Raw genomic sequence first — 27,480 nt, 5'->3', positions numbered from 1 at the left:
TCGATAGTCCAGTCCGGATAGAGGTTCAGAACAATTATGAAATAATTTTATATATATTTAGCTGTTTAATTGGCACCAAAACTGGAAGTGGTGATCACTAGTGAGGCACGGCTCAGTTGCGATATTGCACTCTCTGTAACATCTCATCTCATCTCATCTCACCGACATCTCACACTCGCTACAAACACTCGATCCCAACACAGTCTTACTTTATCTCTATACTTGTTATGCCATTAACTAGCTGCACCCATATACAAGCATCATTTCATGTATTTAAAAAACATAATGATAACTAAGTAAATAGTAGTTGCCAACATATTTATTTTATGAATAAGTAATATATAAAAACTTAACGTCTAATTATCTCTCATTGAAAATACACAAGGACGGTGTAAGTAGACAAACACGTTACAAAAAGGTAAGTATTCTTAATTATCTCGATTATCCAATACGCACAACGATTTCCATTTTAGAAACAATTGTAGAAACTTATAAAACGTTTGTAGAAAATTTCAACATTTACTAGATTATAAAAAACAATAAATAAAGTTATTTAAGGCACATTAAGGCAATCATGAAATTCATTCGAAATTAGCCAATTACATTTATCTAGTTTTTAGAAGTTAAGGATTCCTTATAGTCTTACGTGAAGACTATAGAGAACCTGTCATCTTTTTGTTAATAAATTGTCCCGCAACCCGCGACTTTCTATGAAGAAAGAAGTGTTGCGGTGACTGCCCCTGCCGCCTCCTCCAGAGCAGTCCCTATACCAATATTCCTAATATGACTAGCCAATAATGATAGTCATGGCTCAAACACTTCGAAACATACAGTAACTACATACAGAAACAAGAACGAGTTGTAGAAATAGACTAATAGTTTGTTATTATCTAGTTATTCACAAACGTATGTAGATGTTGGCTTACAAGGCTTAAAGTTTCATACTACAATGCCCGTTTTGAAATAAATTTGCTGAAGAAAACAACAGAGCCGTTATTTGATTTTGGCACAATCAATGATTTACATGATATGAGACGGCTCCACCGCTTTCTTCTTGAATTAACTAGTAAGTATATATCAAAACACATATAATGATATGCAAGTGAGTCCATAAAAGTGGCACCTTACACTTACAGTTAATCTTCATACATACTCCGATAAGGGGTTTCATATCACTTACACAGAATTGAGTTTTTCTATCTCGTCTAAATAAATGCAGAGACGTTAAAATCCAATTCTGAATAATAAATCACTTATAAAGGCCACCGTTGTAACATGAACAGTATCACTAAACTAAACACGAGATATTCATTCACTTGAGTCCGTTTCACGCACACACTAAGCTTATTGTCATTTGTAGCGAAATTTACATCAGCATTACCGTTTCCGGGCGCGTCGTCTCGCTCTGGCGCGGTAAGTACTCTTCTAACTTAACGTAACCTACAATAGTCTGTGAGCCATGGCGGGGCTGGCTGTAGCTAGACACAGTATGGACCATGGCGGTGCTAGGCCGGCCCTACAGCCAGGTCAGCACGTTGTCCGGCTTGCTCGGCGTCGAGTTGATCAGAGACTGCACGTCGTCCAGGAGAATGTCGTTCGTGAACTCTCCCAGCTGAAAACAAAACAACATCACACTTAAAACCGATCCAACGAAGAGCACAAACAAAGCAACAGAACCTACTCCCACTTAGGCCGCGGCCGTAAGCTGGAGTAGGACCAAGCTGACCTGCAGGGTAGGTACCAGATCGTTATCCGCGAGCGAGATGTCGTTGGTGTCGAGGTTGGCGCCGGACTCGCTGGTGCAGTCCATGCGGTCGTCCATGGAGGACAGAAAGTCCTCGGGCGTGTGCGGCATGGAGTAGGACTGCGTGACGGCCATGCCCAGCCCGCTGTCGGCCGACTCCTGGCGCTGGTGGTCCGTGAGGCCGGACAGGAAGGGGTCGATGGGCAGGTCCGCCGCAGCCCCCGCACTAGACGCCAGGGACGACACTATGGACGACGCTTGCCGCGCCATTAGCTCTTGCTGCGAAACAAATGACGGATCATTAGCGCGAGAGCTCGAGCGTGATCTTGCTTAATATTGATTAGTTAGATTGTTTCTGGTTGGTGCGGTTTCTAATTTAATTTGAAAGTTCCTTGTGTTTTCACAAGTGGGTAAGTATTTAGGTAGCGGTTGTAGTAATTCTCTGTATAAAATATTTTTCCTTAGTCCTGTTCTTCTGTAAAGCGTGGATCAACCATAAGACTTGGTTTGCATTCATGATTATATTTCTAAAACAAACATAAAAACATTAGCTAGAAATATAATATTCATGATTATATTTCTAGCTAATGTTTTAATGTTCTTTTTTTGTATATTACAAATAAGGGTTCGTCTGTTAGCTGTGTCTTGATCTAGCCTGTATCTAGGGGATTGGAATGATCAATAGGAGTATCAGGACTATCAAATCCAAGTAGCAATACATACTTATATGTAAGGCCCACCATAGTTAAAACTTTCTTCTCACAACTTCTGATATTATTGTTCCACTCGAGAGAGCAACATAACCTACAGGAACTTCGCCCCCTCTCAGAATAGAATATAATAGAACTCCTGGTATATAATACCACACTCTATTCCCATTACCTGTAGCCGTATCTCCTGCTGGCGCTGCTTGAGGCGCTCCCGCTCCAGCTGCAGCGACTGCAGGCGCAGCTTCTGCTGGCACGCCTGCAGCGAGGCGTTGGCCCAGCCGCCCCCCGCCACGCCCGCCGACGGCGTGCGCTGCAGGTGTTGCGCTGGAAACAACAGATGCACATCGGTCAATCATTGCAGATACGTATATATAATACAGGTGACAAGAATACGCATGTAGATAGATGGTCGTGATCGTCGATAAGGGGATATGTACAAAGGTTCCACTCGAGACAGCCATGGTCGTGATCAACAGCTATGGTTGCCAACTCAACGTACTTTACATCTTGAACAGTTCCCACAGCAACCTTGCGGTGGAACAGTACTTATAAAGGCAAATTTAAAAGGTGATTAAACAACTGCAACAAAGACTCGAGATAGTGATCACTACTTACGTATTCTCGGGTCGAACCAGGACGTGGTGCGCGCGGCGTGGTTGATGAAGTAGACCTCGCCCTCGGGCGTGGCGGCCTGCTCCCAGCCGTCGGGCAGCGGGCCCAGCGGCTCCCCGCCCCCCGCGCCGCCCCCGCCGCCGTTACTACTTGTACTCTTCGCTGCTGAAACCAATCAATACGTTCGTTTAGCTACAATGAGTCTGAGCCTCGGCTGATCCTCTCAACAGCGACTAGTTGCAAGTGTGTGGATACTACGGGCCGCGTGATCGGAAGCGGCGTCCAAGTCGCCGGCGCCGCGCTCGAGCCAAAATGAATCACGCGCCTCTCACTCGATCGCTTTATTAATTAAACATCGTTACTCAATCGATTTTGGTGATGCATCCGTCCGTGCTGATGGAAATAAACTTATCGATCATTCGGCGAGCCCGTGTCGTGTACATTGAGCTATAGATGTGTCGGTTAGTAATCTGTGAGGCGAGTCAGGTGCTTTCCTCTAATCGCGTTATTTAATTACCCAGCGCCGACAGGTTGTCTACGCCTAATACATATTAGTAACGTTGTTCCACTTTCCAAGCTGGTATACTATGGGCATGAGTTGTACATAAGTTATTATTAAGTAATTAAGCATTATCTACAGTCTTTGTTACTCAACAAAACAACTATGGTAAAGCAGCACAATGATGCATTCAATATTTGTCTTTATAGTTAGTGAGCTAAGATCTAAAAGAATACCTCCTTTACACATTGCACCATAGATACGTGGTTTATAGTTATTGCATAGTTTTCTGAATGCAGTTCAATTAACCGATTAATAGTTATTCAATTCAGCTGTTTCCATGCTGGCTCTGATAATTCTTGTAGCTTGTTCCACCTTACAGACTATCATAGAAATACCTGCCTATCCGAAATTGAAAAATATAATTTAGCTCAATTCCTATACCACATACCTAATTACCTACATAACACAACTGATGATGATGTGCACCTTTCTGGTGTTTATTAGACGCTTAGCGGCGCAATAAACCGCGGGTACAATGACACTGCGGAGAGGGCTGACATCATGGTATTTCGAGAAGCTCTCCGCGGAATGTGCAATGAAAACACACTATTTACGCAGCGAGGTGATCCATATAGATAGCGAGCTCCTCGTGTTTGTCTGTGCCACGCAGATAACGCCAGATGGAGTGTAGAACACACCTATCTGTGTACTCACTAGGGCTCAAATTCCACTAGGTATCGGTAGGTACGTCTATCCGGATATGCTCTTATATTTTTCAGCGGAGCATTAAATTTCACGTTACATATTTGTTGATGAGCTAATAAACTAAACCCCGGTTCTATAAAGCAGGATTTCGCCAGTCCGACACCACGTTTACGGTCAATTAGCTCGGCTAAGACCTAGGTAAAGGCACTCAGAAGAGCCGTTTTGATGCAAAATAGCTTGACGTGTTCAATACATAAAAGAACCGTCGTTCGGGCATACATTAGTGGTGGTCAGTAGCTGTTGACGGCGCCAGTCGGGTCGTGGGCTAGACGCGCTCGGGTCACGTAGGTGGCGGCTCCACGGCCGGGACGTGGGCATTCGGCAGGTGCCAGTCTCAGCCACGTGACCGCCTCCACTATAGAAGAGCCTATTTGTCTTCGAGCGATTGGCTTATCTCGAGAATACGTACACCACTTGTCGGTAAAGAACAAGTGCCATTATAAAGCCAACTATGAGGATAAATTGTCATACTCGCCCAACTGATAACGGCATCACAAAGATGTACTTACGTTATAAAGAATACACAACGTTTAAAATTAAAATATTATGTAAACAAATAACTGGACTCTGCAGCAGAAATCATGTGATTGGGATATAAATATCTCTGTTTTTCATCATGTTGTTTATTTTCCGTTTACACCTCAGAGTATTTGGAGCATGTTTGTGTTCTGGCAGGGGCAGGTCGCGGTGTCGCAAGGCGCGACGTGGCGCCTCGCTCCAGCGGCCCCAGCGAGGGAATCCGAGCCCAATCACCACCCGGCTACGTGCCAATATACTTTAGAAAAACTGAGCACATAACGTAGCCACAACGAATGTGTGTGTTTTCCGAGCACCTTTCATCGCGCGCTCGCATCCTCGACGGAAACAACGCGTTAATTCCCGTCATAAAATCAATTTTAGAATTTGGGTTATTTACTCCACCTTTTTATTTTATTTCCATCATCATTTTAACGTGGCCGTCGCCATCACGTGGTGCGAGATTAGCGAGTTTTGTCTGAACACTTTAGACCAGAATAGTCTCACTGGTCATCGTCGCGTCGTATAAGTACACGGAGGATGAAAATGTACGCTTTATCTGCTCTGGTCAGTTACGATAGCGTTTACCTTTCACAATTTAAATCTTAGTTATGTATACCTAAATATGAATTAAGTTTAACACCTTCTTAGAATAACCCAATACCGAATCACCGCATCCACCTGTCTCTAACCGAAACTTCTGTTCATTATCTCTGTCTGTTCTGTTTTTCCTACGTAGATACCTACCTACACTGCAAAACTACTATTCATAAGTACATAATGGTAACTATATTCATTTGTTCTGTACAAACTTACTGTATATTAACTTATGACTTCATCATAAATATATCTTTTTCAAGATATTAAGTCATCATCACCCTGAAAGAATTTTTCTTTGTCTACTTTACATAAATTCTTAAGGTTTTCTATGAGCATAGAGTTAGTCACTCTCATTTTACATGACAAATTCAGGCCAAGCATTTTAATCTGCTTGCACTCTGTAAGTAGTTAAATTATGTAACTTCGTGAGCTATAGTCTAGTGTAGTCTCATATATTTATAGTTTAGGGAAAATCATTGTATTGCACACTAATTCAAACCCAATCTGTTTCTGGACCGGATTACCCGATTATTATGAAGGGAATTATTTGATTTATCCATAATGTTAGTAAGGTTACCATAAAAAATACAAAATGCTTTGTTAATTCTGGTATGAAACAACAGTAGTCCACAAACCTGGAGCGGGCGCGGCGGGCGCGGGCGAGGCGACGGGCGGCGCGGGCGGCGACTGCGGCAGCAGCGCCTCGGCACTCTGGTGCTGCACGGCGCCCACTTGAGCCGCCGCCAGAGACTTGCGCGGGTCCTCCCACGTCGTCGTCTTCGTTATGTGACTGGAAGGAGAGAAACAGAGACTGTTAGTGGGTGGTACATGACGCGGTTCGGAAATTTTCATTACTCAATCGCTAAGGGAAAATATTGCTGCGGAAAATCTATCACTTTTATTCCACTTGTAGAGGTAAATGTAAATAGGTGTCAATGGGAAATTCCGAATAAGTATTAGACGAAACTCAATAGTCATTAGTGGAGCATGGAAGCGGTCCGGTGACCCGGCCAGTGCCAGCGGCCATGATCAATGGCTCTTTTACTTTCTTCCCAAAAGTAGGCGACTCGCGTTCATCGACCGACATAAACTTTCGGCTCGATCAACTGACGCAAATCAACTTCGCACTACTACTTACTAGCTCAAGAAGTCTTAAGAAACTTCAACGTTTTGTTTAAAACAGCAAACATTTAGTATGCTAGTCTGAGTCATCGCAATACATTATCCGATAACTACCTGTGGCAGTCTGTTTAGCATCACAATGCTTAACTTTATCGCTGTGGCTGTAACGTCAGCATCTGTGCAAGTATACATCTGGGCAAGGCCTCACAAGACCGCACAGACACTTCCTTAAAGAAAGTGGGCCGCGCATATGTGCTGGCTGGACTTTGATATCGCGAGTGACGGAAAAAATACATTGAGTACAGTCATCGGTGCGGCGAGATAAGGAAAATTGGTTGTGGCGAGATCCGCGGGGGCGTCGCCGTGACCGATCGATCGCTCGAGCTGGTAATGAACTTGGCACCAGCTGGCGGGCACCTGACCCGCACCTGCTCGGGCTGTGACCTTTCCCCGCACCTGGACGCCGCACGCGCCTGCATCCGCCGTGGCTCGTGCCATCCCCATTCCCATTTGCTTTTTTTTATAATTAAAAGTATATATTGGCAAATGTAGCACCTTATGTAACTGCACATTAAAAATGAATAGGTAGGTACCTACAGTGTATTGTAGAGCGAATGTGTCATGATCATCAGTCATCAAGTAGGAAGGTGTGGGTGCACTCTAAGGTCAATGCTGTTATTGAATGTTATCAAAGAAATGCCACGATGACCCTGTCTCGTTTACCTGACAAAAGATTACGTCACCGACTTACTTCATTTATCTTGTCCTAATGGAGAATTTAATTACGTAATTTATGCATTGCGAACGTTTCATATATCACGATACTAAGTGGATAATATAAAAGACGGACTGGCGAGGGAAGAACAAATAAAAAATAATTTATTTGAATCAGGTGGTACAGAATTGCGGAAATCCATCTCGAGCTCATATTAACTTTATTGGCTGCCATTATAAACGCAGAATCGTTACAAGATCTTAACAGAAATTAAAAGAAAGGAACATAAATTGTGTTGGATTTAGTATGTTTATTGCTCACTTCAGGCGAGTTAGCAGCGCCTGACATATCGTTAGCAAATGTTCAAGTTAACCTGTCCGATGGCGAGACATTTTATTGGTCCGGATGCGAGTTAACCAATGCTATCCTAAACCTAGATATGTCAGAAATTCAGAGCATAAACTCTGACAGCTAAAAAGGGAATAAATAACGAATTTTCAGCCCCTTCAGTGCGTTTCCGGTACTTCCTCGCCTACATCTCATAAATATAAGTTATTTAATGCAGCATCCAATCTCCAGTAATCTCCACGACCGCCGGTCCCTGGTGGGCAGGTAGTGACTAGGGCATGCAATACCGTAATACCGGTATTGCTAATACCGGGATCCCGGACAAAATTCACGCTTTTTTCAATACCGGTATTGAAACTTAATACCGGTATTGAAGTAATACCGGAATCGGTCATTTTTTAGACTATAAATCAAGCGATTAAGATGAAGTTAGCCTTGTGCTCCTATATACCATGAAAGTGCACTTGTTTTCAACCGTTACATGCGGTTTTTGGCCTTTGGAAACCTACTTGTTGTCCATGCGTTCTAAAATTTTAACTCTAATACTCAATTCTCGTAAAAAATATTACATAATACAGAATTTGATTGCTTTTTCTTGTTGTATTTTGCCCTATACGACCTTTAAACAAAATATATGCCATTTATAACAAGGAAGTCTAATACCGGTATTAATACCGGGATCCCGGTATTGAGTTCTAATACCGGAACTCAATACCGGTATTGAAAATATTACCGGTATTGCATGCCCTAGTAGTGACACGATGTGCGCACATCTCCCGTGCTGTTTGTACACAATGCCATTATTTACTCACAACCGTATGTGCGTCTGCGCATTTTCTCAGGAATCTTACAATTGGCTTCAATACGTGTACTAACATTAATTCTTGCCAATAAGTCACTAGCTCCGAGAAGATATAAATAAGCAGCTTTTGATTAGGTTGCGTTTATTTTTGTATAAAAATTACTTCTTTTAACACTAACACCTACTTCGTTTACTAAGTTATACCTATGCACCTATCTAATTAGTTTAATCGCTGCACGTAACATATTGCGCAGAATAAATTAGTTAACAAGTAGAACCAATCACACGTGTTTCTAATTATTCAGTATCGTAAATAAACTGGCGACAGAGCGTACAGCTTGCAAGATTGCAATTTAAATAGTCATACTGAACAATCGCTAGATGACAAGCTGCATTGGGAAACCGCAAGCCATTTCTCTGGCGAAGGCCTTCGACTGTTACGCAAGAGCCATCGTACCGGCTGCGCTGGTAGGCTGGTTGTGAGTGGGGTTACTGGGGTGACACCGTGCCAAGGCACCACGGCTGCCTGTTCACATGTTAACACTATATGTTTAATATAAGGTGTTCGGTATAAAGTCTAAAAGAAAAAAAACTGCACCGCTTATCCACGGGCATGGTGATGCATCCTACAATGGCGTTGCATTTCAGTAATTTCTGATAAAATATATACGTTCAGCAACCAACACAGAGTATGGTAGTGAATAAAGGAAACAAAGTATTACATAGGTAGTAACAGTGCGATGGCAATATGATGGATCCGCCGACGCTGTCGCATATTTCAATTAAAAGGAAAATGTAAATTAAACACGTCACCGTCTGGCGAAAAGCATTTTATATGTAACTGCCACGCCGTCCTAAATTAACATTATCTACCGCGATTTCTAGGAGATCCCGACTTCATTCAGTTGCCAATTCATATATTTCACAGCCGTCAGCAGACTTTGTTACTTTCTGAGTTACACGGCTACTTACAGACACTACATATTCGTGTACGAAAGATAGTTGCTGAATGAAGATTTCCGAATGTAGAGCCAATGTTTTGTACACAAATACATGCACACACATTTGAATATCGCAATGTATTTGCTATAACTACTGCCTACAAGCTATGATTGTCAAGTCATGCACTAACAACTATTTTAATTAAATTTTCGTCATAACCAGATTTTGTATAAAAAATGCAAGAGCTTGATCGATGGATAAGTGTTTAGCTAGGTGGGGTTGTTACGCTGTTGCAGTAATGATAGAGTCATGCGCTCGGGGTGCAATCACGCTGCATCGTTGATACACCGAGTGGTGATATGAATAGAGTTTGAGTGGTTGTGTAAGACGTGGTCCAGTGTGTAGCTGTGTACCAGCACGTGAGCGGCTGGCGGCTCCCGACATGGCGGTGGAGTGGCGCTGGCGGCGCGCGTCACACGGACGCACATCCTCTCGCGTCATTTCCACACTTTTAGATCAACTTCATCACAACGCAACGTACAGCTGTATCTATTCTGCTGGTCTCGAAATAAAACAACACTTAACGGGCGATAACACTACCAGTTAACGGCTTTATTTAGCTACTCAGGAGCCTGGGAGCTTACGTAACCGACTTGGTTGTGTGGCTTCATTATACGAGCACCTCGCACAGCGAGGCACTACCTCATGGACGATTTATATCATTAATTAAACAAAAACTGTTAATAGCAAAGGTTAACGTTACGGTATTCGAGGAAAATCATAATTTCAATGAAAAGATGTGGCGTCTTTGTTTTACACATAGTTGCACCATGTGTTAGATAAGGTGAAGACACGTAGCAATAACATAAATAGTACCGTTAGAAAGGTAAAGGAGTGACTCGTCACGTCGTCACGTGAGCAGCGAGTGTCCGCGAACAGCCTCGTCCGGGAAATGTGAGAACATTGAGACTCGCCACACACAGACCACTGCACCGTGACAACCAATCAACTTTCACATCTATCCCCTCGCAATAAGACCGTCACGATATGCCTTGACATGCAAAATGTAAACCTAATTGAAGCCATCAGCAGTACCGACAAGGTGGTCAGGTTGCCATTTCTTAACAACTGTTTTTAAACAAACTTCTGGTTGAAGTAATTATGCAACCCATAATCTGAATTATCATAATTATAAGCAGTCTGCTTAGTAAATGTCTTACGTATTGTGAAACCGCTTAATTTTTATGAGCCGGTCAGAAGATCATGAAAACGAGATGAGATGCTTTTTGTCTCAAACGGCTGTGCCGTTTTTTAACACTAATGTTTTTATTAGTTACTAGTACAAAATTGTAAGCTCATGCCTATATCCGTGTTGTACCTTGCTATCCTTTTGTCCTATTAATTTCTACGTGCCCAAAATTTCCCAACAGGGGGCTTAAAAACAGTTGTTATGTTGGTAAACAACTGAATAATAGCACTGTTCAGCGTGTACAGTACCAACTGATCCCATTCGGCCCATGACTCATTCATTCACATGATACACATTTATCTATACGTTGATACATAGATAGGTATATCTAACAAACTCTTTATAAGCGTTGAAGTTGCTCTGATCCAGTTTTACTGATATACTGAAAACTGAAGATAAGATAAATCCAAAGCTGGCAGATATATAATTTGGTGTTTACAAAAACAAGATCCATTTTGCAATAGCAACCAACCAACGTCATATGCAGAAATATAACCATAGATAGATAGATATGACTTGTATGTTATTTATATCTTATCAGAAAGATATGAAAGGAAACGTGTGTCGATAAGATTATTACCAATTAATAATTGTCTTCATATAGCTGAACATAAAAGAGTAGAGAATAATTGAGGGCGTGGCAATCTAAGAAAGTGGCCACACTATTATAGTATAGAAAACGGACAAAAGTATCACGATACTTTAGCAGAAAAAATCAAAACGAGAAATGTTTCAAATATTTACTAATTATAAAATGCCACTTTTTGGGGAGGTTTATGTTAAGAGAAGAAATTAGTAGGGGAGAGGGGGGCAGTCTTGAATGAATTTCATTAAATCAAATCAACTGTAACTTTTATTTCATTGTGTATTTCATAATGTTTTTTTGCACTGAAACACGTGTTGGTTATCCCATTATGTACCTAATTACTATAGGAGAAAAGTGATAGTATCACACATCGATATTTTTTACAGTTTTTTCTTGCTCAGGAAAAAGTTCAAATGTGCCCCGGCAATTCTTCTAAAACTGTATTTACCGATTTTCCTGCAACAAATTATTTAATTGGTCAGAAAAGCAGTGACTTGCAAATTATTATGTCTGGGGAATTTATACCGACTCCATATTCTTACACATATTTTTACAATAGGTACTCTAACACGGAGAGACCGACACACATAGACACCTACAGCTGTAAAACTTATCGATACCCTTTTTGAGTCGGGGGTTAGTAAAAAAGTATCTAGACCTGATGTTTTAACAACATTAGCATCCAGACCCTGATGTCAATTAACGTTTGACACTAGTATTTTCTAACCTCTATAAGAATAACAAATACACATTAAAAGGCATTCTATTACATCAAAATAGTACTTTTTTACAAGAAATATAAGCAATGTATGTTAATGGTTAGAAATTAAGTACCTACTCACCAGTATAAAACGCTGCTCTTTCATAATCATCGTATATATTGACTAATGCTTCTCCAGCCTCAATCTCCGCCAAACATCGTAGGTAAACGCTGTAAATCATCTGTCTAGCTTCGCTGCAAATGGTTTTATTCATTTTCACCTCGTGAACAAACTCAACAATCCACAAAACTCCAAAATTAAGCAAAATACGATTTGTTTATACAGGAACAGGGCGAGTTTGACATTCAAACCATAGAAACAGACCACAAATCACGAGTTTTTTTTTATTGCCAGGTTTAAATCTGTTTAGTTCCAAAAACATTAATCTCTACTCTTTTGTGTTCAGCTATACTTACTTCATCGACGGTCTAACTGAAATTAAAAGAACAAAGTAAACGTTCCATGACAACCGTATGTGTACCGACCAGTACCGACTAAGTTAATGTCTGATTTTAAACACTGGTACGAGTAGACGGTCTATAAAGTATTTATAAATAGGTAAGTGTATGACGTTTTCTTTCAGCCAAATTATATAAAATCTAGTTAAATAAGAGGATAAATGTCATGTTAGATTATGGTTAGATACAAAGGTAGTGGGCCATGATACTTATAAATATTGTTATTCTATCACAATTTAAGCTCCGATCAGATTAACAGCTCCTTGTTTTCAGTTGAATTGCCTGATTGCAGTCTAGCTAAGTAGGTCTATTGACTCTATTTTACTTATGTATATATATTGATACGTCTATTATGTATGTATTCCTCTCATATACTATATGTATGGTGCGTAGCCGTAGTTTCAGTTAGTGGCATGCTGGCGCGGCTCGTATCGTAGGTTTTTCACGAAGTCGGACATGGCGCGGGCGACGCCGCCGTTCTAATTTTGAATCGCGGACGAGTCGGCGCTCGCGCACGTAAATAAACGCACACACTGACGGCCGTTAACTGTGTACACACATTGTAACCACTAGGAAACACAACTGAACGAAACTAATACAAAGATAAATCTTATTTTACTCCGACTCGTAGACTTGCGGCTGAAACGTAAGCTCCGCCGCGTTGGAAACTGAGCCGGTTACGACGAAAAATGAGTTGAATGCTGTAAGAAATAGAATGGGCAGCTCCACTTAGATGTTGGCTATTCGTCATTGTCTATAGCTACACGTGTAGCGCGGCCGGCGCACGCGCACACACGCGCGGACCAAAGCGCACCACTGACGCATCCACTTCCGGTCGATCATTTTATTACGGGATCCGCTCTCCAGCCAAAACAGAAACAACTTGCCTACCGGCTCTTCTTTCTACTTCGGATTAATTATGAGTGAGCTCTACACACCACGAAATAAACTGGCCTCTGTTAATTTTGAAACGATAGTATTGAGTACACCGACAGTCATGCATTTGTTACAAAATTCTGTCGTGAAAATGGAAAATTCTTACAGAGGAATCCATTTAAACTTCAAAGATGTAACGTGTTAATTTTAACCACGCAACGCAACCATCGATTAATCATAATAAGTATTTAGAGCAATTATTAAATTCTCGGAATATTTAGGTGTATTAAATTGTATTTTTTCTTCTATCCTTAATGAAAACAAAAGCTTATGTTTGTAGTGGCGGCAGGGCGGGCGGCGGCGGCGGCAGGGCGGGCGGGCGGCGCCAACGCTCTCGTATGAAGCGCGCCAGCAGCGGTCGCGTCAGATTGATTTACATTCTGAAACATCAAAAGCTGAAAGCGGCGCCGCCGCCGCCCGGCCCTTGCCAATTCTAATGACTTGATAAGCCCTCACTCGGTTGTATATTTCTTTTAGTTCTCAATTGTAAATTAAGTTAGTCGCTCGGTGGGAAAATAGACTATACCCGATTAGGTGCTATTTAAATGCAATAATATTCGGGAATATCAAGTTTGATTTTCTGGTTTTCATGGAAACATAAACCTAAACTTCTGCACTTATCAAAGAAAGGATTTTCATGTCGAATGTGTATGTTGCTCAATGTTTTATATTTATCATTAAGGAAACGCTATGAATAAAAGTAATAATAACTGTGTTGAATATCAAACATTAATGGAACTGGCAAAGCCGTGTTACAAGTTACAATCACAGGCTGACTAAATATTGCATCGAACAAAGAGCTCTTGTAGCTTGTAGGAAGCCAGTTTCTCAACCAGCCTGCATTTATAGAACGTGTACACTTTGTAGCCATAAATACACCTATAAATAAAGAAAATAACACAACACAAACTGTCCGGATTAATAAAATGTCAAACGCTTTAGATTATTTAACATATTATTTTAATAAATAGGACGATGTCGTGTCGTCAGCTGACAACGGATTTATTTAAGATTTAAATAACGGACTCCGCTACTTTTTACGACTTCAATATTTATATTCGAAGATTGATATTGATGTTGTGCACACACCGATATCTCGATCGGTTGTAAATCTAGCTCCATCAATATCGGTATACACGCATTAATAAATCAATGCTACGCACTCTCATTGCGCCTTTGATGCTGTTGTCTTCATAAATTATTATCATGTGTTGCGTTATGTATTGGATACATATGTATGTCGCTAGCAGACCGGGCGGCCTTGCGGCTGGCTCGCCGCTCCCTGCCAGAGGTTAACAACATGTTTTTTTTATCTAAGTTTAGACTTTAGAAAGTAACAAGATACAGTCCACTTTATCTCCGACTGTTACACACTCTAGGCCGCCTGATGTAGGCACTTCAATTCGCTTGCAACTGGTAGGACTCTGTTGTATCTAACAACTGTAGTCCGTCGATGGTCACTGGTGGAAACATGACAATGGAAAACATGATTGTCTTCTCCTCGTAATAAAGTTTTAATCGTTTATATTTATTAATCAATACTAGGTAAATGATAAGGTGCAGAAACAGATTCATAGCCGAAGTTGGTTCTGACCCCCCTGGTCGCATCCGGGTTGACAGCTCCGCATCTCAGTTCTTCCAAGAACAGCGACTCATCAGCAACCGGTCCAACCGCTACGGCTAATATTGAATTTATTGTAACAATGACTCCGAATTAACATTAACTACAAATACAAACTCGAACTGGCGATATTCATTTACAGAATACTAGATATCCATTTTTATATGCACTTCTTGTTATTCTATGTTAATACCTAATTAAAGTATCAACATACTACATCAAATTCTCAAGTTCACAGTGTTGAAACCTCGACTACCGCCCATTGGATGTACATGACATGATGTTGATTCTTTCACCTTCACCATAGCGAACAGATCGTGGGTGCATTGTTTTATTGACTCGCTGAGAGCTATCACGGGAACCCTAGCTACAAGCTGTACTCATAAAGCTACGCCCACGGTACGAATTCGCGCTATAAACCATATACAAGTACTAATAAGTCCCGAACGGTGTTTTGAGGCGGCCTGACTCAGTGGCAGTCATGTGGCGGCGCCCTATAATTAGACGTTAATCAGCGAAAAAGGCTGAGCTCGCAGCGCACATGTCCAGCAGCGGAAGTCAGCTTCGTGCGGGTAGCTCAGTGCGTCCAGTTCGCAGTTGGCAAGCCTGGGCGCACAGGAAGTGGTAATGGCGCTCTGAATCTGTACTGGCGCCCGGAACCGGATGTGACCCGGAACCAACAGTTAGCGACGGAAACCCTTTTGCATTTGACGATGGCTAATAGTCATGGTTGGTGCTGCTAACTCAAAAATAAATAGTCACGATGACCTAAAAGGATATCATAATACGAGTAATTAGCTCGTCGTTGATTAAGTATGCCAATTTGGGGTGATTTGCCAAAATTTATCTTTGGCTTTCTCTGTAAATGCAGTTCAATATTGGCATTTATACGACATATTTAAACTTTTAGAAAACCTTTCTATGCAGGCCTCACAAAGATTACAAGTAAAACATAAAACCGAAACCGAAGTGGCTTTGAAGACATGATTGTGGTTGCAAAGGAGTTCGTTCAGTCGAGGCTACTGTCCTGCAGAACGCGGACTTTGGACTCGAGTGTTTGTTCCTCATCCCCGTCACTCCCGCGAGCCTCCCATATGCGTCTCTCTCGCTCCCTCCTCCCGCCGCACTCCCCTCGACTGCATTACCTCACCGCGCGATTCGTGTCGGTGCACTTTTTGTTGTCAGCGGACCTGCCTTCGGGATTGGATAGAGAATTATCTGCGAGTGGACGAACTAAGATTATACTTATGTGCCTGCATTATAGCGATCATTTATCACTTGATACCATAATGTTGTCCTGCAGCAGCTGTGTGCAAGTACAGCGGCTTATTATTTAGAATAACGAGGTAGATATTTTCTTGTTGATTTATAGGTTCCATTTACACATAAGTAGGACGCTTGGCTAAGGGTAAGAGTTTAGTACTGAAAATCCCTTACGAATTCAAAAGCGTCATTTAAACCTAATCTACAAAGTCAAATATCTGAAACCTGCTTGAAGGAAAACCATCCAACGTGCAGAATAAATAATTGCCCCGTGGCAACAAAGGAACGAAGGTGAATCGGTACACCTAATACATTCTTATTTATAGTGTGTACGACGAGGCTTGGTTCTCCCGCCGGTCTCACGCAACCCGAGCCGCCGGGCGTGTGGTCCGGTACCTGCCACAGAACTCATTATCGGCGAGCCCCTGGACCCCGACCAACAGTCAACACACACGTATACGAACGATTTGCTGCGTTTTGGGTAAAACTTTGACCACACTCACGGCACATCTCGATTGTAGAACAGCAAGACAAAGTCAGGTTTTATAATAATTTCAGTGACGATCCCATAGTCACAATACTTAGTTACAGTGATCACAGCAGGTATTATTAAACTTTTGAACAGAATGATTTTGAAATAAATGTCAATAATAATCTACATATAAATAAAACATCATGACCTGATTGCGAAACTGCAAAAGGAATTGATGGTGGCGCAGGCGCAGCACGCCTTCAAAACTCAAATGTCAGCTGACATTTACATAAAATTCTACACCTCCAACAATAAGCCACGCTAGAGTCATAGTGTACCTCCCGGCGGAACTCCAAGGCCGAAACTGATTGCGTGATGATGAGTAAATTGACATCTCTCAAATTGCAATGAACTTTAATAGATTTCCCACGCAATAAAACGTTTCCGATTCGGGGAATAAGGTGCTAACAATATAAACGTCTAAAAACGTAATGAAAGTTTGTGATTTATTTCAGACCTGTCGATGTGTCGATTTATTTTTAAGACATAATTACACGGGTATCCAAATACTCAAGTTCATTTACAAGTATGGGTAATTTAAGAGGCGATATGTGGGTAAGTGAGCTCACGTACCCACGCCTCGCTCTTACTGGCCTTTCAACTTTACATGAAACGGTTTAAATCAAGCCACTCATTCTTTCTTTCCCATTCCATGTTCCCACCGCTAACCATTTTAGTAGAACCCCTCTCAGTAGTTCTTATAAAATACAATATAAAAACAGTTTTTTTTATAGTCATTGAGTGAGAAAGTTTTTATTTTGTCTACTTATCCGTTTGTATGGGAGATGGGCGCCCGACCCGAGTAAGTCGCTATATCTGAGATTACTGAATGATCGATCCTGGTTCCGAGAAGCGCGGCTCGCCTCTCAAAGGCCGAGGCGAGCCGAGAGAAAAAATCAATCCCTTTGTTACTAACAACTCAGGTGTACCGAAATAAAATAAAATGAGCTCAACACGGAGAGAGGGCGAGCAGGCGCCGACACAGCCGCACTATTTATCGAACTACGTCGAGATACGCTCCCGGCGATAACGTTTTTACCTTACTTATCGGTCTTATTTACTTGTCTTAGCGCCTATTATGAGTCAAGATAAAGACTGATAACAGCACGAGATAGGAACCGGCGTCGCCTGTACTTTTAAATAGTTTCCTCAACAAGGCAGTAGAACTTAAAGTACACGCTCGGAAAAGTGGCTTAAATTAAATGCAAACACCTTTCCCCAGTAAACCTGTCAATCCAAATATAAAATGTACAAACAAACTATTCCACAAACTAATAATGGTGTTGATTGAGGTAAAGAAAAAAATGACAGTATGAGAGATAATAAAAGTGCAATAAAGAATGGGAACATAGAGCGACTGATGGAGTCTGAAGAGGAATGTAATGGACGCTGTGAAATAAATGAATTCTAGCTTGGGAGGGCAATCTCATCTGTTGTCGGCTGCGGCGAGCGCGGGCGGCGCGGGGCGGGGGCGTCCCACGGCGGCACCCAGCCAGTTCCGAGAAGCTGGAGCACAGCCTCCAAGGCTGAGCCAGGCGGCGACTTCACAGGACGCGCGCTCGTTAACTCGCGAGGTGAAAAACGAACGAGCGATGCACTTCGAGCTGGCTCGATTTAATTTAAAACAAAATTTAAACGCCCAGTTTATCTTCACCGAGCGGTCATAACTATTTTATTGCGGTCTGACATTTTATGTAATAATATAGCTTTATGTAGACTTTAAAGTTGGTAGTACTTAGCCATATAGTTCTGTATACCCATGTATGTATACTTAGGTGGTAGGTGGTCTTAATTGCCCAGCTTATTATACTAACGATAATGCTTACAAAAGTTACGAATTACGATCATAATAGGGATGAGTCCTAATGGAAATCGAATAAGTACTTTCTCATGCTCATGTCGAGCAAAGGTACGGACGACACGAGCGTGTTCAGATGATTGACTCTTTGAAACCCTTCATCTATTGCCGTCTCCTAGCGAAGGTTGGCAATCATCCTGATTGCAGTCTTGGACGCCGCCGCACGGAACAGTGTGCCAGTGGCATCAGCTAGCGTAGATTTTCCAACCATGATGACATTGGCTGCCTAGGCCTCAGGCAAGAGCCTGTATTTTCTTCTGCGTTATACGAATAATTTGAAGATTTTTCATCATAATATAAGTATTTTGCAGTTGGGCACTAAGTTTGTGGCTGAAGTATCTAATAGCTTGCTTCTTCGCATCCCTTGACAGTTTCTTCTACTTGCTACTCATAGGAGTTGAAAGTGAGCGTTGATGATTGAGCAACCAAGTGCAATGATGATAATATTCATCCATCAGAGCGGTGACGACGGTGTCGTGTGGAAATAGCCGCCGCTCCGTGTTCAATGGGCGGTGGCGGGCGCGGCGGCGGCGGCGGCTGCGGCGTCGCGGCGCTCGCGCCAAAATTAGACGTAAACACAAGAGGCGCCGGAGAGCTGCCTGCCTGACCGCCTCACCTATATACCACCTAGCTACCTATAACACGTAATACACTGCTTATGAGCTGTACAATGAACATCTTGCCGATCTGAAAGATGGCGAGCTTATGATGTTTTTTTTATGACGGTAGTGGTACCTATGAACGCCTAAATGCATTCAAGGACCTATGTGTGTGTTACTCAGTCTTAGATAGCTCAACGGAATGGGTATAATCGGCCATTCGGAAAGGTAACATCATCAATCGAAGCTAGCAAGGTAGCGGGTGTCCCAACCATGCAATCGTCTCAAAATTCTACAGAATATCTATTTGAAATTCAACAAGACCCTCAAAGATAATCACAGGGACATCCGGACCCGGTGGACAGATTGAACTCTCAAGATTCTCTGAAGTCACGGATACGGCGATTCAGTATAATTTGCTTTCACTGACGGGCTAGTTGGGTGGAATCAGCAATGAGCGCGTCCGGCCATGCAGGCTGGTGCGTCGCCGACGGCGCGGGCGCACCGGGAGCGCCGCGGCTGTCGCGTGACCCGACACACCACACGACACTCAAGTATGATTATTCAGTGCACCCCAATTTGCTACTCACGAGTGACCGCTCCATTCACTAACATTAAAACTGAAAGCCACGCATCTCATGTATCCCCGAAGGGTTTCATAACGTATTTACCTGCACGACGTTACGTCCACAATTTACTGGCAAGATAATCTGTTAATTTAGTTAACTTACCTGAAACAAAAAAAAAAGATTTGTTAGACATTATGTTTAGCCGTTGTAAATAGTGCATACGGCCTTGCTCGGACAATTACGACTACAAAGAATCACAGCGATATAAGTATACATGAGTAACATGAGGTATGAGTTAACTTATCAGTATTCAATAAAGCGGCTTACAGTAGCGCGAACAGTACTAAACAACACATATAAGTATAATAACTATAAATAAGTAAAGTCGGTGCCATGTCGTGACATCGCTCGATAGGAGTTTGCGACAATCAACGCACAATGGAGACACGAACAAGAAGGGCTCTTGGCTCTTACTGACCCTCAATAAAGACGGGAACTTTCAACCACGTATGATACTAATTGCCCCGTGCACATTAGTGGTATATTTATTAATCGAAGTGTAATCGTGCGCGTGATGTCTGCATACAAACAACAGCAATCAAGGGCATGATTCGATGTTCGGATGAGATGCAAGTGATTCTTGGCTACAGCAGCGGCTGCGGGCGGCATCGGCCCTACGGCGCCAGTCAATGTACACACTTGACCCCTTTTGATCCTACAATTAGGCATGACGATTGTATAACCGTCAGACTCCCGTTATACTCTGGACTGAAGCCTGCGCTCAATGCTTCCAATACTTGGGAATCTTGCGATGCGCACAATTTTTATTCAAGATTTTTTTAGATAGAAGGTTTTTTTTAAATTATGGAATAGGATTTGGAGAAACATGTGTGTAGGGTATTTAGCTATGTTATAAGATTCAAATTATCCAGGGTGTAACATTTAAATTTAAACTGCCGTAACCTGTGTGGTATCAACACGCATCCAATGCTGTGTTTAAGTTCCATTGCTAGCGTTGCTTTGTTAAGTCAGCGCTGTGGAGTAATTCTAATAGCCATCTGTGTCAACATCGAACTAACTATGCACCACCAGGGCGACCTATCATTGAAGCTGCCGCTCCTATTTTCATCAAATTAGGTGCACTTGTCTTAAAAAATTTAAGAATGTTGAGTATCTCAAGTGTTTGGCTAGAGAGTAAGCACCTTTAGACGCTGCTAGGGGTGCACTCCAAGTCTCACTAGACTTTAAAAAATATTTTCTATACCCTAGTATATAGTCATATTACAAATAGTATCAAAGAAAAGTACTTTATGTTGTGTATTGATGCTAGTACAATGACATTTTATTCAATGAGCTACATACACCAGCACGTAACTATATTTATGTTTTATCAGCTGTCTTCAGTTCTGCGTCAGGACTCAATAGTTAGTGAAGTTGACAATATTTTCTCACATAGAGGCTCTCTCGCACCCTGATCACGATTTCCAAAAAAATCTGATGTCAAATATGGATCAACGCATCTTTGCCTATTTAGATCTACCAACTAAGCCAAATGTGTCTTTACATGGGCTTTTAATAACATGAGGCCATAAATTTATAGGAAACGGGTTTAAACATTGTTTTAATACTTAGTAGCCCATACGGTCAGCAGAGACTGTGCTGGTATATTTTCCACTTTCAGATATTGCTCTCGTTAGGCATTCGACTTCGACGAAGACGTTCCGTGTACAACCAACACATACGACGCTATAATATTATGTATAATACAGGGTGTCCGGTCGCCTAATAGAAAGAACCAAGATTGCCAGTCACAGGTTATCTATCCTAACTAATATTATAAATGCGAAAGTAACTGTGTCTATCTGTCTGTCTGTCTGTCTTTCTGTCTGTCTGTCTGTCTGTTACTCTTTCACGGCAAAACTACTGAACGGATTTGAATGAAATTTGGTATACACATGGTCTGGACCCTGAGAAAGAACATAGGCTACTTTTTATCCCGGAATTCCCACGGGAAAACTTTTTAAGGCGAAGCGAAGCGCGCGGGAACAGCTAGTATCTCATAATTATTATGCGATTATTACCTACGTGATCAAGTGTTGATTACCAGCCACACAATTTATGAATTAAGTCTAGTGAGTCTACCCAGTGTTTCTGCAGCATATGTTTAGCACAGTGCGGATACAGACACCGTCTGGAGCCAACATCCAGTAATCAGAGCGTGGAAACTGAGTGACTAGGTACCTCTTCTACGACGTAACAGCTCACTTGCAAATCTGCATTGTATGAGGAGCACATTAGGAACCACTTTACAGTACTATAAGTGTAATAATGAGTAGGTACTTTATCTACAAGACACCAACATCAATGACTTGGAGCGTTGAGGGTGAAAACACTCGTTTTAATTAAGTAAATTAATAATGTGCGTAATCGGATATTAAATTGTCTTTATGACTGTAAAGACTTTTGAAATTAAACAATGAAACCTTCAATTGCTTCTACTTCATGTCTAAATGCGTGCGTGATGTAAACACTGCTGAATCGGCGGGATGGCTGACAATTACCGCTTGTACTGATCCAGTTCGCTCATTATTTATCATAGCGTCAGTAGAATAGATACATATTTAATCGTAATCAAATAAAATAAATAGTAGAGGGGCCGAGACGGGCACCGCACCGGCGGCCCTCACACGACGCAGAAGGTAAATGTTGTTGAGTTCTGTTTATCTATTGATTTATTTATAAGTAAATCGTTTTTTATTATTATTTACAGTTAATTTGGATCTCAGTCGTTGATGTCAGGAAATGCTACTGCCTAGGGCCTAGTACACCAGGCCTAGACAGACATTCCTTAGATCTCCTAATTTGGTGGTTTATACATAAGGTTTCGCTATGTCGTGTTTAGAATATACCTATCTTCATTGACGAGTTTGCAAGAGAAAGTATTTTAACGGCACATTATTTGTTCTAAAACGAAAATAGTATTCTGTGTGAAGTTCCGTTAGGTTGCTACCTGTTGCGTCCGCGCGGACGTCTGTTCTTGGAAGGCCATAGTGGGCTGTGTAGCTGCGTTTAATGTTATCGCTGTGAACGCACTCCTTGCGATAACTGAACTAGCCACACAGGCCCAGCCGTCTACGGTTTATTGCATCCATAGAATCAAACATGTTTAAAAATCTTCCACTGGCTAGCAAGATTACATGACACTGACTCAAGAAAAAAAAATCCTTAAATTATTTTAAATAGAAGCACTTGTAGAGTTGCAAAATCAGAAGGGACACAATTTACAAGATTCTCGGAATCGATCATGCTGCTAGTACCACTAATAAGTACCAAAGCAGTCTCATTAACAATAATAATCACATTACACATGCAGTTAGCACAATGAATGACGTAATCGATTGCTTATCTCGCATTTTGACCTGCCCGGAATGGGCGGAAGTAACCCAAGGAATACTAGGAAACACGATAGGAACAACCACCTACGTAGTCACAGATTAATCATAGCCATACGAAAATATGTTAGTTGCAAAAAGTACGGTAAAAAACTACCAGACGACCATTGGTGATAAAACAAAACGGTATATGGAAGATAAGAATTTTCACGGAAAAACCTTTTTAAAGGCAAAGCGAAGCTCACGGCCCAAAGATAGTTGTATTAAGTAAGTATACCTGTCTAAATAAAGCAGAGGAGTTGAATGAACCTGTGCTACCTTTTTATGCCGCCTAATATAATGTGTTTGTATTCAGCTCGGACAGTTTCTCTGATTAAGGATTCAAAGTACGACACTTAAAAGGAAATATTGCACGAGGGCTGTCCGCCTCAGAGCAACGATCGAGCTCTAGCGTTTCAGAGAAACATCGACACTGAAATTTTAATACGTGTACGGTAGAGCCTGTGACTTTGGCTTCGTTCCTTCTTAGAATTGGACAAGATACCAGCCAACCGTATTGGTCATTCTAGAAGATAATTATACCAAATATTTCATTGAAGTACGTACACAACGGCACGCTAGCTTACAGTACTTAATCTCTAGGTATAGTAGTTACCACCTGCCTAATCGTAATTTACTTAATTTTAACTTTGTGTTCACCTATCTACCTGAGGTCAGAAGAAGAGAGGAGAACGAAGACGCGGAGAGCCTGTGGCGCCGAGCTTGGGCGACCGCCAAGGCAATTTGCATCGCTACCCGTTTCGGAACATCGCCAAGTCTAGCCAAACAAAACCAAACCGAATTACCACGCCATTCCAATAATAATTAAAGCTAACATGTCGCAGCCGAGACGCCGACGGACATTATGAAGCTTATAAAGCATTGGTCCAGCTCGCAATTAAGAGCCGGTGCATCTATTTGCCGACGCGGAAGCCGCGGCCGCCACGGTCCACCGCCGCAGGAGCCGGCCAAGCCGCTCGTCTAAATTAATGCCTTTGATATTACAAATATCAATATTTTGAAGGAGCTTATGAAGTGTGTCGGTCGCAGACACGCGGTCTTCCGTGTTGGCAGCCCTGGCGCGGCGGCGGCGGCGGCGGCTAATGTGCGCGCTAACGAACCGCCCGACCTATACCTCCGTAATTACTGTTAACTAAATTTTCATACGCGTTAGTCTTGTGGAACCTGTCTAATGGCTCTTTTCAGATGTTAAAGATAGTACGCCTGTGCTGTGAGGCGAGTGAGATAAATTCGCGTGACAGTGGTAAGCGGAGATGATTGTAAATAGGTGGTATTCTTGGACGTTCTGGGAAGGTTCAAGGAGTTCACGTAGGATCTGCGTCATTCCACACACTATAATACTTGTGTGTGGCAGGTGACGTGGAACTATACTGTAATGGCTGAGGCGCCAGACAAACGCCGCTATTGATAAAATGTATAACATCAGGATACAAACACTTGAAACTGCAAATGATATCACTGCACATTTTACAAAAGGTACAATTAAAGGGGAATTACCGTCGCAACTCAATTGTCAGAGCATAGGTAAGCTAATTTTGCGTGAGCGTGCGTTTCATGTTACCGGTATAGCTATGATAAACATTATTTATTACTAAACTTATTTCGTAACTATTAGCTTATTGTGAGTCCTTTGCGCTATGACCTAGGACGTAGGTAGGTACCTAGGTTATTGGGACCAGGCACCAGCCATCAGCGAAGCACAGTCTGAGATCTAAGATCATATTCTCACCTCACATTGCAAAGGGCGGATAACCTACAACCCTGAATAACCTGCTTTAGGTACATATTTCCATGTCTAGGTACTATCTTTTTACACCAGCGTTCTGTTTCTATGTCTTGATGACCATAGAAGTAAATTTAATAGATTGAACTTGGCCCGCAGGGTGTTAAAGCAGACCTTCCATCACAAGAGTAGGACTAAAGATTTGGTCAGTAAGTAACCCTTTTCCGTTGGTCCACTATTTACAGGACACCCTGTATAAGTAGGCGTAATAGGTATGAATGCGTGCAGAGCATGAAATTTCGGTTGTTTATGATCACTCATATTTTAGTATTTAGAACTCAGGGGGTCTAATGGAGCAAGTAGTTAAGTACCTATAGAACCTAAACCCTACCACGGCACCATAAATCCGATATCATAGCATCTGACAGCAAATGTTTTCTAAAAAAAAAATATTAACCATACACCGCGCTTATGACCGCGGATTATTTAACCTACATAGCTTTCATGAACATAAAATTGTGGCACAAAGGCAAAAACTAATACATTACATATTATTATAAAGTTAATACGATTTATGCGAGGGTGGAAGCGCTTATAGTTAGTATGCCATACAGCAGAAACATCCTCGTATGCTCTGTGACCTGTTGATGTCACTACATGGACTGGAGTGAATGGCAGTGCAGTGAAGAGGCCAGCTGCATCCCTAGGGATTAATAGGTGATGCATACCATACCTTACCTTACCTAGTTCGGATTATGGTTATAATATACTTAAGTCATTACTTAATCAAATACTTAATACATTTTCGAAAGACTGTTCATGTTCATAACTGTTTGATATTAAGGTGTAAAAATAACATACCTATTGATAATCTCTTTTCTCTTTCTTTCTTTTAATAGATTTGCGCATTAATACATTGTGAGAAATCTTTAAGCGTTAGCTTATAGTTTCCATTTCCGTTTCCTAGTTTTTTTTTGCGAGGCTGCACCGAAATTACCGAATCGACACTAGTGTTGTGCCAAATAAGAGCGGTGAAAGCATTTAATAATGTCGATTGAACTTTTCTGACTATTTAGGTACATTATACAGAATTACTTTTGTACATTACAAATATACACATAAACATACGTTACAAATCTCACTCAACCATTGCATAAAAAACAAACAAAATGTATTTTTTTTTATAAAATACCTACCAAGGTAAGTAACTAGGTATTTAATATAAATTTGACCACTGGAAAATTAGATCAATGAGCAACATTCCCTGATTCTTTCGAATCCACCAAAATATTTGTGTTTTGATTTGAGCAATATTGTATTAAGTAGGTACGTATTGTTAAATAAAGCACTTGCCTCAAAGTTTTTAGTTTTTATACAGCACAAAGGTAGTGTGGTAAATTTTCCATGTTGTATTATTTAATGAAACCATAAATTGTAGTGTAGGCTTTAAGTAACCTGAGATTGGAGCTTAGCCTTCACTAAACCGGGCAGCATAAACATAAATAACTATGTATAATACTATGTACTTATAGACAGTTTAAGAATATATATTTATAGCATTATCAACCGGTTTACCTAACTAGATAAAAGAGCTCTTTGATAAACTTTGATTAATTAAATAATTAATCAAAGTTTAATTAAATAATTAAAGCAGCTAGTTCTACCTGCAAGATTTAAGTTGACCATTGAAATCAACAACAACTCCAAACAAAAACATAAGTTACTTACCTATAACGTAACAAATGGTATTTCAGAAGGTTGTAAACTAAGTACTAAAAGGTAAGGTTGTAATAAAATGTTATTATTAACTTATTATTGCTAAAATCACTTACTTGAGATAATAAATCTGCCCTTCTGGGGTTCGAGCTTGTTCCCATCCTGGAGGTAAAGGGCCTAGATCGTCCTGAAGATGTGGTCCAACATCGTATGATCTTTGTTTAGCGTGCTGATGATGAAGAGGTGGCTGCTGATTCTGTTGTCCTGCTGCTGCATAAGTTTGTTGTAAGCTGGCTGGTGATGAGTGCGCTCTAGAGTGTGACACTGGGACTGTGCCGCCTGCTGAAGTGGATCCAAACGCAGAATCAGCCGAGTTTTCTCGCGAGTGAGACACAGATGGCGACTTGGAACCGGTCGACGGCGGGTTAAAGAACGACTTTGGTAGCTGTCGCATACGCAGGGGCACCTGTAGCGGACGTTTTGAATCCGGCTTTAGCACTGTGTCGAACAATGACTGCAGCACCGAGTCCGAGTCCTGATCCACCCGAACGAAGGGGGTGGACTTTTGTTCAGCGTCTGAGTTGAGAGCCATTGTTATGTCGGGACGAAGGCAGCCGAAACCGACCTGGCTCTCTTGTGTGACACAACACTCGCACGCGACGGGTTGGCGCGGCGCCACCCGACGTACCTGTGCTATAGCGCTCGCTGCGCGACTGACGCATGCCCCGCCCGCACCTCGCGAGGCTTCCTGCCCACGCGCACCCGCGCCTCGTCGCCCG

General features: G+C 41.7%; 1 protein-coding gene across 3 annotated transcripts; it reads right to left on the bottom strand.

The window, feature by feature from the left end:
* Positions 1-301: 301 nt before the first annotated feature.
* Positions 302-27,480, bottom strand: LOC119690361 (transcriptional coactivator YAP1). 3 transcript variants are annotated; one of them, XM_038112505.2, is made up of 6 exons: positions 26,818-27,480; positions 6,085-6,239; positions 3,070-3,228; positions 2,627-2,778; positions 1,727-2,023; positions 302-1,612 (listed from the first exon to the last, which is right to left on the bottom strand). In XM_038112505.2, the coding sequence occupies exons 1-6, from the start codon at positions 27,291-27,293 to the stop codon at positions 1,517-1,519; spliced, it is 1,335 nt and encodes a 444-aa protein (XP_037968433.1). In that variant the 5' UTR covers positions 27,294-27,480; the 3' UTR covers positions 302-1,516. The 3 variants fall into 3 exon arrangements, with proteins under 3 accessions (XP_037968433.1, XP_037968432.1, XP_037968434.1); XM_038112504.2 differs by having other exon boundaries at positions 3,070-3,231; positions 26,818-27,478; XM_038112506.2 differs by having other exon boundaries at positions 1,742-2,023; positions 3,070-3,231; positions 26,818-27,475.

This window comes from Plutella xylostella, chromosome 5 (assembly GCF_932276165.1).
Source record: "Plutella xylostella chromosome 5, ilPluXylo3.1, whole genome shotgun sequence".
Classification (NCBI taxonomy): domain Eukaryota; kingdom Metazoa; phylum Arthropoda; class Insecta; order Lepidoptera; family Plutellidae; genus Plutella; species Plutella xylostella.
The sequence above is the reverse complement of the archived record's forward strand: the minus strand, read 5'-3'. Positions and strand labels throughout refer to the sequence as shown.